At 33.7% G+C, this 12402-nt stretch overlaps 1 protein-coding gene across 4 annotated transcripts in view; it reads right to left on the minus strand.

Annotated features, from left to right (window-relative positions):
* Positions 1–12402, minus strand: part of LOC126747250 (otoferlin) — a 228244-nt gene that overhangs the window by 16819 nt on the left and 199023 nt on the right. For 3 of the 4 annotated variants that reach the window (XM_050455768.1, XM_050455771.1, XM_050455770.1), the window contains exon 29: positions 5809–5984. In XM_050455768.1, the coding sequence (XP_050311725.1) occupies positions 5809–5984 (176 nt within the window). Of the gene's footprint in view, positions 1–5808; positions 5985–12402 lie in introns of those variants that run through there. The other variant, XM_050455773.1, reaches the window with a different exon arrangement.

The following is a 12402-nucleotide window of genomic DNA, read 5'->3' on the forward strand; positions in this document are numbered from 1 at the left end:
GGTACAAACAGGGCTCATTTCCAACAAGCTGAAAAACTGCTCAAGTGCAAGCTGTACCCAAAAAGGGTGAGAAGACAATGCCGTCCAATTACCGCCCGATTGCACTAGTTCCAGTAATATCGAAGATTATGGAAAAAGCAGTCAACCAACAACTGTTAAGATATCTGGAATCATCTGGACTAATCAGCGATCATCAATACGGCTTCCGAAAGCTTAGATTTACCGGCGATCTTCTGGCTTACGCCACACACTTGTGGACGGAGGCCATGGAGAAGCACGGCGAGTCCCGCTCAGTCGCTCTTGACATTTTCAAGGCATTTGACAGAGTGTGGCATGAGGGACTACTAACCAAGCTCTCCTCAATCGGCATACAAAACTCATTATTGAATTGGATTAAAAGTTTTCTTAAACAACGAACAATCCAAGTAGCCGTCGATGGACACCTCTCCGACAAATTTAACATTAACGCTGGAGTCCCTCAAGGATGCATTCTATCCCCCACCCTTTTCTTGATATATATCAACGATTTGCTAGGAACCACTGTCAATCCAATTTACAGCTTTGCGGACGATAGCACACTTATTTCCACATTTAAGTCCGCCAAACCAACGACAGCCGCAACTTCTCAGAATCTTAGGCAGCAACAAGTAGCTTCAACCAACAACGATATTAGAGCAATCTTGGAGTGGGGCGGTAACAATCTGGTCAATTTTAACGCTAAAAAAACGCAGGCTGCAGTATTTACGATGAAGACTAATGTTGATGGCCCGGAGCTCGTTATGGCAGGGAAAACATTGCCAATGAAATCATCTTTACATCTTCTAGGAGTCGAAGTCACCAACAGTGTGTCCTGGCATGACCACGTTGCCGAGATCGCCAGGGCAGCTTCCAAAAAACTCGAGAGTGCTTTTCAAAACGAAAAAACTGTATACACCAGAACAGCTACTGACTCTTTATAAGACTCAAATACGCCCTTCCCTCGAGTATTGCTCGCATGTCTGGAGCTCTGAGAGTTATTCGTCTTATCGACAAACCAGAACTGACAAAGAGTCTGAATAGTCTGAAGCACAGGAGAAAGGTGGCTGATCTCTGTTTATTCTACCGTTATTATCACGGTAAGTGCTCCTCTGAGCTGGCAGGCCTGATTCCACCCAGGGCTGTTCCGGCAAGAAGGACGCGTCTAGCAGTTGCGGCTCATCAACATCGAGTCCACCTGCCTACCACAAGGACGTCGCTGTATCGGGACTCATTCATCTGGAGAACATCTTCTTTGTGGAACGGGCTTCCACCTCACATATTTCCCGACGCATACAACCTGCAGCGATTCAAGATAAATGCCCACAAATATCTTCGCGCAAGCACCACTCCAAGAGTGACATAGGACTTTCGTTTTGTGCTTGTGTTTACCATAAAAAAAAAAAAAAAAAAGAGGAGTGGGGGAGGGGATCGTTTCGAGAGTGTTGATTTTATTGTTTTTTTCTGGCTGTTTTTGAAGAATTTTAGAAAAGGAGCTTGTAAAAGTTGGATTTAGTGCATTATATTTTTTCCTAGCTTCAAAAAAGGAGATTTTGTCCGTAACCCTAATCTTTTGTGTGCCTTCTTCTTTTTTCTAAATCTTACAGCCCTTGTATCTAGAGAAATGCTGTTCTTCGCAGTTTATACAGATAGGTGGTGGATTACATTGATTCTTTTGATGTGTTTCTTTTCCACATCTGGGGCAAATTTCTTTGTTTATACAATTTTCTGATCTATGACCAAATTTCTGACATTTAAAGCATTGTAAAGGACTTGGGATAAATGGTCTAACTTTGATATTTAGATATCCTGCTTTTACTCTTTTGAAAAGTTTTAAAGATTGAAACGTGAGAAGTAGGGTGGCAGATGGAACAATTTGTCCATTTACTTTATTGTTGAAGCGTTTCACTTCTGTAACTCCTTGTAATTGAGGGTTTTCTAATATTTCTTCAGTTTCACAGTTAAGTAAATCATTGCTAGTGAGAACTCCCTTTACTATATTAAGTGATCTGTGAGTTTCTACTGAGACTTCCATATTGTGTAATTTATTCATAACTTTTAATTTTTCGGATTGTTTGCTGTTTTTCGTTTCATCATTAGAGTTCCATTCCTTAACTTTCGTGTGTTTTGCGTTTCTCCCATTAATGATGTAAGCATTTTATGTATAATAAATGGTGATACTTTTTCAAAACTGCTTTCTTTGCGTGAAATAATGAATTACTTTTTAAAGAATGGAATAGAATCTTTTATTAGACCCTGAGAAGGGTGGGAAACTAGAAGAATTTGATAATTCCATAGTTTGGTTTTGCCAGCGCTTCATAAACAGAGGAGCGGGTTGTATTAATCAAGAGCGGGTATACCCTCGGGATGTTTTAATCCCTACCCCAGTTCCCTGATCGATCTACACTTTACCAATACCGGAATACGAGGACGTATGGGAACTCGCTCGGGGCAATATAGACACCGATATCTATATCCAATGTTTATTACCAGATCAGGGCCCGAAGTGGCTGATTCCTGTGTTCAAACTACCATCCTCTCGGCACTCCCTGTGCTACTATATACCAGCCGATCAATGTGTGTATGTGTGTGTGTGTATCTGTGTGCATGTGAATGTGTGGGGGGCTGGATCTGAAGAGTAGGTACTGGCAATAGCAAAAATGCAATCATGCTTGGTTTTTCTGGTCATTTTACTGACAAAAATATTTAAGGAAGCTCCTGAAGATTAGGACATATCCTATAAGAAAAAGTCTAATGTCGCCAAATCAAGGCGATCATTTATTTTGTTGATGTATTGTGAAAAATTGATTTAGTAATAGGGCAGTAATAAACTGCACCTTGTTAAAACCATGAAAACATCTTGTCGGACTTGCATTGTCTTATTTATTTAATGTAACACGGCGTTTCACACGTGAGTTTTACACTTGATAACGGTTGGAGATACTTACCAATCGAAACGCCGTGTTACATTAAATAAATAAGACAATGCAAGTCCGACAAGATGTTTTCACTGTACCATTGTCTACCACCTTCAAAAACAGATTGTTAAAACCATATTGTGATAAAAATATAAATATACTATTTATTCTCATAGCTTTTGTACTATTTTGCTCTTATTTTGTAGTTTAAGTTAGTTAAGTTTAATTAGGGTCTTACTTACGTTAATTTCAATATTATCATCTATAGAATCTAGCTTTGGGCCTCCAATTTAGGTTATTTAGGTTATTTTATTGTCAATCCTAGTAAAAGACATTTTTTACACTTTGTGAACTTGCTTGCTTTGACTGTCACTGTTCTCTTAAAATGATTGATTTCTATCGTTAAAAACAATGTAGACATTTCTAAGCATTTTTATTTTATAAACATAAAATAAATCGGTAATTTCCAGTTCTCAAATGAGTAGGTATGGTTTACTGAAATATCACAAATATTATTATTTGGCTATTACCAATCCAAGAATTTTTTACGACACATCATTTCCAGAAGTTAAATCTAAGTTGATGAAATTCCATTGTAGGTTGTAACAAAGTTACAATATCTAGTTTTTATTTTATAGACATATGGCTTAGCCCAGGCAGTATTTTACTAGAAACTTAGATAGTTTTGCACCATTAATATTTAATTCATTCAGCAAAGATTGAGGAGTCGAAAGATACCAGCAACTTTTTTTTGCTGTACGTAAATTAATTTGCATATACGGATAGAAACCAGCTACAAGATTTTTAATGAGTGTACAAGTAGTGTGTTTTATTTATTACAAGGTTATTGTGGTTTCTAGAAATTTTACGGACGATATGTTCTTGGATTTATTACAGAAAATCATCAATAATAAATAATATCAAAAACAATGAGTTTGATGATTTTTCCAGAAGAATCTAAATTAGTCTAAGAGGTGCAATTGAGTAGTCCTTTCGATCACTAGACCTAAGTCCTCTAGATTTTTATTTGTGGAGGTAAACATAAAAGCCAAAGTTGTTTACTTTCTATGTAACATAGAAAGTTCTGCAATGTGGCATTTAATTTTTTTTATCAGATGTATTGTTGATATTCTAATTATCTTATTTTTGAAATGAGCGTACTATGAGCGTACTATGATTTTTAATATCTAAGTAGCAATGTATAGAAAATTAAAATCCCTTTTTAATAAGGTGTCAGTATCATTTAAAAAAATGAAGGATGACACTTCCTTTTAGACAGTTGAAGGTTTTTTTATGTTTTTCTGTGAAAACCTATAAGAACTTGAGCAATAGAACTGAATTAAAAAGTGAAAAAATAAAATTTAACAAAAGTACGCATGATGAAAACACATTTATCGAAAAGAAAGAATATATTTATAGTTTAGAAAAATATTTTACGTGTATAGAGTATATTTTAAAAGATAGGCTAAGTTAACATCAAACTGAACGACCAGAATCTACAGAATCAAAAGAAAATATTATTGATACTAAATTAAATAGTGATTGTAGTTGTTCGGAAGATAAAATTATGTCAGAAAAATGTTGATTTAAAAACAGCGGCGAATATGCTGACGTTTATGGATGGGCTGGAATCAACAACAAAGTTACTTATTGAAGCCATTCAATTATATGCTTATTTACTAAATGATGATGGAAAAAAGTTGCTAATAAATTATATTTTTAAAACTCTTTTATCGCAAAATAAATCTGAACAATAATTAAACTTCTTGCGGTGCTCTTATAGCTGATCTTAAAAATCATTTCATAACAAAGCAGACAGCATTAATAATAGTAAGCAGAGTTCAAAATCAATTGAGGCTTTTGGAAAGCAAGTAGAGGAGCTAGTTGTACACCTTACTATTAGTCAGGCAGATAGCGATGATGACAGTTTGGCTGTTTTGGCCATAGTAAATGAGAAGTTAGCGATATCCGCCTTTGCTAATGGATTGCAAAATAACGACTTGACCATCGTAAAGGCGCGAAATTATTCAAAATTAAGTGACGCTATAAATTTTATTTATAGTTCTAGACGTTCTATTGATCCCATCTATAATTTTTATAACAATCTAATAGAATTAAAATATAGATTACAACAAACGCAGAGTGACGTAAGAAATAATTTAATGGTATCAAAAAGTAACAAAAAAGAAAAATGCGATGTAAATAGTAAAGAAATTGTATATAGTGTAAGTAGTAAGATAATGCTAAAACATAGTCCAAGAAATAGTAAAATGGATGCTGTGTACAGGGGACAGGTAGAAGTACATAAAAATAGAGTAAAGGTATGGTTTATAAATCTTAGAGTTTATATAATTATATATAGTTATATAAACTATAATTATATATTAGTTTATATATTTCTTAATAACAAAAAATACACTGTATGCAAGTGTGTGTTTTTATCCTTCGCGCGGTAGGTGTAAGATAGGTATAAGTAGGTTAAATATTTTATAAGGCACGTGGGGTTAATGTCTTAAGTATTGTAAACTATTAAGAGTGTTAAGCAACTATATGTATTGATGTAATTAGTTTAAGTGGGTTGATGCCATAAGGGAAATATGTAAATAATAACAATTGGTGTAACCGCCTAATATATCATAAAATATAGTCTAATTTGGAATATGGTAGAAAATGGTTGTTTTATTTGTCCATATTTGGACTATCCCCTATAGCTACACGATGAACATATTACAGAATAATCACACTTTAAAATAAATAAACTTTTTAATAAGTGATACTACTTTTCCCTGCTCGATTTAAAAAAAGTACCAGTAATTAAAGAACAACATTTATCATACACTTTTTAAAAGGAAAAAGGACATCATACTAAACTTACCATGATAACTTGCTCTCCGGTAGCGGTATGAGTTGCTTTAAAAGGCCACCATCCTTTAGTTCTTCTGATTTTAAATAAATTAATTTTTTTGGCGGTGGGCTCCATAATGGACAAGTTACACTTGTTAGCAGAGCGCGCTCCGCGTGGCATCCTAGCGAGCTCTAGAGCTATCGAACCTAGGAAATTAGAAAATTGATTTCAATTTGAAATCTCGTCTTATATTCGAAGGTCGTTATTTTAGTCTTAAGGATATACTCATTTACTCTGCTATTTTCAACATTTGTTATTTTTTTATTTACACATTTTAAATAGAAAAAGTTTTTTGATATTTACTGGGATTTCGATATTTACAAACTAAGCATTATTTATTTGATAATTATAGTAATAATTATAGAAATCTCAAAAATATTTCTATTATATATTATCTCAAAAACTTATTTATTTATTTCATCAAACAGGTACAGTAATTTGTTTATCGTTGCCGTCAACAAATAACTTGTTTTCTTTAAGCTGGGTGGAATTGTCGGGACGTATGAGAATTTTTATTCGCTGCATATTTAAATCTTACTAATATTTTTACAGATGCATCACCCAGAGTATCTATAAAACAAGTTTTTTTTTTAAAGATAAGTCTTTTTACAATAATTCATACACATAGATTCAAAAAAGTTTTGCATCACCCTAAATTTTTTGAAAGATTTGTTTTTATCGAAAAAAATAGATGAGAAACTTATTAATTGATTGATAAGTTTTAATTAGGAAAACAACTAAAATGCTTGTAAAAAAACATTACTTTAGGATTTTTTTTTAATACACTGGAGCGCAAAATTAACCGGACAATGAAAATTTGGTCAAATTCAATCCTTAATAACTTTTTGAGTATTTATTGAGATTTTATTAATATTTTGCTTTAGGTATTTTTGTTTTAGGCCGTTTTATTAACATAATTGTTCTTATCGAAGCTACAAAAATTTCCCAACTGATTTGTTGTTATACAGGGGTTAATAAAAAGTTGAATTTTAGTCTAAACTTTGAAACACTCTGTGGAAAAAAATCACAACCGAATAATGATTCTTTTTGCTGCATTTTCTAACTCCATCTGTTCTGAACAATATGTTTTTTGATTCATTGTGATATCTGTGTTCTTAAAAAGAAAGCACTGGCTTACAGGAAACAATGTAATAATGCTTTAGTAAGAAGAATTTGTTTCTTAAAATATTGCAAAGCTGGCTGTTATGACAAAAGAAGTATGTAGAAGTTTCCATTAGACCGTGGCATGATAAAAATATTGTTGTCAACGAATTACAGACTTAATTTTGCTGTACCTTTTTTAAATTTTTTCAAGCGTTTTTTAAGTTTATTTCGGAGTTGTTGCGTAAGCGATACGATTAAAAATGATGATCCCAGAAGAAGTAGCACAAGCCGTTGCTCTACAGGACGATAGTCGTCCGATTAGCTATATTGCAGGAAGCCTTGGCTATCCACGCAGTACGAACGGTTACCGATGCGATACCAAGGGGTTCTTGTTCAGGTAGAGCTGGACAGGGAAGACGAAGGGCCAAAAACGTAGTTGAGAATTGATTTCTCCTTCTTTAAGTTCTTTGAGAGCGAACAGCCTTTGCTCCAGCTTTGGTAACGGTACCTTTGTTTCACCTGATACCGTACGAAGAAGGTTAGCGGATTAGAATTTAACATACTCGCGTACCTGCTACAGGTCCTCTATTATAGGCGGGTCAATGAAAGCTGCGCCTGGAGTTGCTCGAACTCATGCAGATTGGGACATAAATGAATGGCGAAAGACCCGGAGAAAGATACTCTCAAATATCTCTCCTAGACTGCAATTTTGTAGTGGTGTTTCATTAGAAGCCGGTACAGACCTTGTTACACTTCAATGGGGTATTAGCGACGATAGATACATTAGGGAGTGCTTAGAAGAACATGGGCTTCTCCTATAGGCTATTTATAGGAGAACATAACAAGGTAATATTTAATCGACGTTGACGTATTGGATTGGTCTTTAAGCAGTCCAGACCTCAACCCTTAAGCACTTGTGGAATATACTCGGAAGGAGAGTTAGGGAGAACTATGACGTGTTTCAAACTTTGGTTGCGCTAGAAGAAGTACTGACAAACGATTGGCAACAATTACCCCAAAATGTGATTGCTTCTTTAATTGAATCCATGCCCGAAAGAATAAGAGTTGTTATTCAAGCTCGTGAGAGAAAGACCGGACTTGATTGCCTGTTGTTTTGTTTTGTTTTGGTTTAGTCTAATTTAGTTTTCCGAAGTTCAACGTGCTCGTGTGTTTGTTTTTTAGACCTGCGTTTATTTCGAGTATTGCTTAACTGACCTGTCATCCCTAAAACTTGACCTTGTTCCTCCAGTAAACTGAATAGGTGTTTGACGTCGGCAGGGCTACTGGGAATTTTATGGTTTTGGATCAGCCATTTTTCACAATTTATTGCTGATACTAAGAGAGTGTTTGTAATTTTTTACAGTGTCATTGTTGCATTTCTTCTTGCTTTTGCAAGACAAAATGTCAACTTTTTCCTGCTCTGAATGCCAAATCTCTTACATCTTTAAAGCTAGACATAGTGAAAATGAAGTTTCTGGAGCATTTTGTGACAACTCCTGTAAAAAAAACCCTCATAAAATAAAATAAAAAACTACAAGATGAAACGCAATCCTTTCGCGAAAAGTTGTCAAAATTAAATAAAAAATTGACTGATTATAGAATCATGATAAGTGAAATAAATATTACTATTGAACTTTGACAGAAGAATACAAAACGTACGTAAATGATTTGAAAAAACTTCACTTTGACCTATTCAACATGCGTGATTCTCTAAACCACCCAGTCTAATGCATTTCTTCTTCACTCTCTACTGCTCAATTGAACTCCAATATTTCTGATTCTCCTGACAAATGCATGGAAACTATAACAAGTGTGCAACCAGTGTCAAATAAAAACAGAATCATTGTTCTTACAGATGATTTTCAAAGAAACATCTACTCCTACTTATCGAGAGAACTCGCAAACTTTAAAATACAAGTAAAAAGTAGACTATTTTATAGTTTAAGCTGGCGTAAATGATACCTTCGTTAAGATGTCTTACATAATTTTGTTAGCTAATAAATGTTTCAGGACAATAGTATATTGTATACCTAGTAGGAAAAGCTTAACATTCCTGGGCGATCGTAAAAATTGCCAGTCGAGGCGCAAGCCGAGACTGGCAATACGGAGTCCGGGAATGTGGCTTTTCCTACGAGGTCTACATACTATTTTTCCGAAAATCGGGATTCATTAAAATTACGGTAAATTATTACTAATCATGTTAAAAATTTCAAATCAACATTATTATTTTTCCCTTAAATAAATGAAGCCATGAAACATTGTTTCGTAACTACGGAAACGAAGTACATAATTTTAAATTGTCAAACTTGACGAGTGAAAAGTTTATTTGTGGCGTCTTTCCAAAGTGTTGATTTTTTAACGTTTTAAAAAGCCAAAGTAACGTATAAAATGATGAGTGATGATGACTGTTCCATTTCTGGCACCCCCCCCCCAGAACTCACGGAGGCAGTGAATGCTGCATCATTGCAATTGTTACCAGTAAAATCTAGAAATAAGTATAACTATGCATACAACCGCTTCATGGACTACCGTACGAATAAAAATGTAACTTCTTTCTCGGAAAATGTTGTAATGGCGCATACTTCTTGGAGCTTGGTTCCAATATGAAATCTTTAACTTTATGGGTCAATTATTCAATGCTGAAGGCAACCCTTGCAATTAGACATGATGTGGATATATCTAAAACTTCGGGCATTCCGGAGCTTGCAGAATGGACGAGCTGGTTAAAATGACTGTACAAGATATACAAGACCTACTATATAAACTTTTAGTTACCATACCGGATTCAAAAACCAATACATCAAGATCATTTATAGTAAACGAAATGTACTTAAATCTATACCGCAAGTATGTCTCTTTAAGACCAAGAGACATCAATACCACTCGGTTTTTTTTAAGTACCAAAATGAAAAAGGTTGTAGACAAGTAGTAGGAATTCACCAATTTAGAAACATGTCTAAAATAGTGGCCAGTTATTTGAATTTACCAAACTTGAAAGAATATACCGGCCACTGTTTTCGTCGGTCTTCTGCCACAATGCTTGTTGATTCTGGTGGAGATATTACTAGTTTAAAGAGACTGGGTGGATGGAAATCAACAAACGTCGCTGAAGGATATATAGAAGAGTCTCTTACTAATAAGGAAGAAGTGGCAAATAACATTTTCACAGCAGAAAAAAATCAAGAAAGTAAATCTAATATTTCTAATACTGCAGTAACGCCCAATATTAGTTATTGTCATACAAATAAAATTATTAGTTTGGAAAATATTCAACAAAATAATACTATTAGTTCCCAAGTTCTTCCAGTTTTCAATACTTGTACTAAATGTCAAATAACAGTAAATATAACAAATAATAAGTAATAATTTTAAAATATAATGTTAACCTTGTTTGTGCTGAAAGTTTTAAAAATAAAATTGTTTAGGAAAAAACCTGTTCGCATTTATGTTCTAAAGTTTACTGTATGGAAATAACATTTCCTTACAGTACAGAAATGAATATTTCCTTACTGTTATTTTCGCTTGCCAGGCAACAATCAAGTTGGAGGAAATATTGACTTTTTCTTTCAAATATGTTGTCAAAAATGTTATTATTTCTTATCGATTTTCGGAAAATCTAATTGTTTGCAATCTTCCTATTCATTCAAAGAATTTCGACGGTCTTGATTCCCGCTATAAAAAAATGTAAGCACTATTAATAATAAATTGTCCTCTGTTTTAATAGCTTAAAGAAATTTTCAAATAATACTGATTTTTTGGACCTACTAAATAAAATTTCTAATAAAGCCTTTTTAAATCAAACGATTTTAAACCATTTACCGTAATAAAAGAGAGTTGGGCAAGTTGGAAAGATAAGACTTCAGAAACCGAATACCAATGAACATTTTTTATAAATAACGCTCGGGCTCCCAAGAGTTCAAAAATAGTGAATACATGTTATTTTTACTTTTAAATGAATTTTAAATATTTGTAAATACTTTGAGTTCGCCGGATATATTATTTTTATCTGAACACCGGCTAAGACTTGGTGAGCCTTGTTTTATAATAAACTATACGGTAGTTGCTTCATAGTGCAGGAAAGAGTTTGGATCATGGTGGCACTATGATTCTAGCAAATAACAATATTTTAACGAAATTTGATATAACTACTTTTAAAATGTTTGATGCATATATTACTGAGGGTAAATTTGAATTTTCCGTGGTAAAAGCTCTTAACTTTTATATTATATGTATTTATCGTCCTCTCATAAGGGAGTTTCTGACACTCTTTAAAATGTTTTTGTCACTATTTCCAGTAGAAGCAAAGTTAATCGTTTGTAGCGTTCTTAATATTGATTATATAGCAGACTCGCATGAATCTGCCTAAAAAATCTACTGGCTCCTTTTAATTACAAATGGTTTTTAAACAACCAACAAGGATCACACCATGCTCCCAAACATTCATCGATTATATCTGTTTAAATCTGGTCTCTGGGCTAAATTGTGTCCAGGTTATTCCTTCTGGGATGTCCGATCACGAGCCAGTTCTGACTCTACAGCGAGGCGAATTTTAGACGCTTTAGAAAAATATCAATAATACTGATTGGACGGTACTGTATTGTTCTCTTGATTCTCTTAACCAATTTAGTAACTTTGTTCTGAGCATTTTCAATATGAGTTTTCCCAAGTAAAAGATAAAAATAAAGCCTAAGAAACCATGGATTACACATGGTCTTAAAACCTCATCAACTAATTTAAGATTTCTACACACAACTTGAAAAAATATACCACTACTCCGGCAAAAACTACCTAGAGTATGTTATGCTATTAGGGTGATTTCAAATGAAGTGGGATTATAATCTGCAAAATTGGCTTTTTTACTTTTTAACCAGTTTTCAAATTGCATCAAAGCCTCTAAAAGTCGTCCTTGCTTTAAAAACTCCTTAACGGAACTGCTTAAAACCAAGAATTTTTACAGCCTAACAGAGTTTTTTGAAGATAATGGGGAATATGCCCATAGGACATAGTTAGTTTTTAATAAAGATTTAATGGTTTGATTTTTTGTCATGTTATATTTTATATTATTTTTGTGATGTTACTCTCATAATATTTAACTCATTTCGTCTAGAATTAATTAAATTATGTGTTTTGTTAAATGTCGATGTTTTATATTATAAGTAGCTTTATCAGCAAATACCGTGTATTTATGATAATAAAGCATCTTTTGAATTTGAAGAGGAATACAGATATCGGAATAAATCAAGTTGTTAAAACAAGTTAGTAAGAAAAGATAGGGCTTGAAAATGCAGCAAAAAGAATTAGTATTCGGTTGTGAACTTTTTTCACAGGGTGTTTAAAAGTTTGGAATAAAATTTGACTTTTTATTAGCCCCTGTGTAATAACAATTCCGTTGGAAATGGTTTGTAGCTTCGATATGTAAAAATGATGACAATAAAACGGCCTAAAAGTTATCAAACTCAA

The sequence above is a fragment of the Anthonomus grandis genome, chromosome 19, assembly GCF_022605725.1.
Source record: "Anthonomus grandis grandis chromosome 19, icAntGran1.3, whole genome shotgun sequence".
Classification (NCBI taxonomy): domain Eukaryota; kingdom Metazoa; phylum Arthropoda; class Insecta; order Coleoptera; family Curculionidae; genus Anthonomus; species Anthonomus grandis.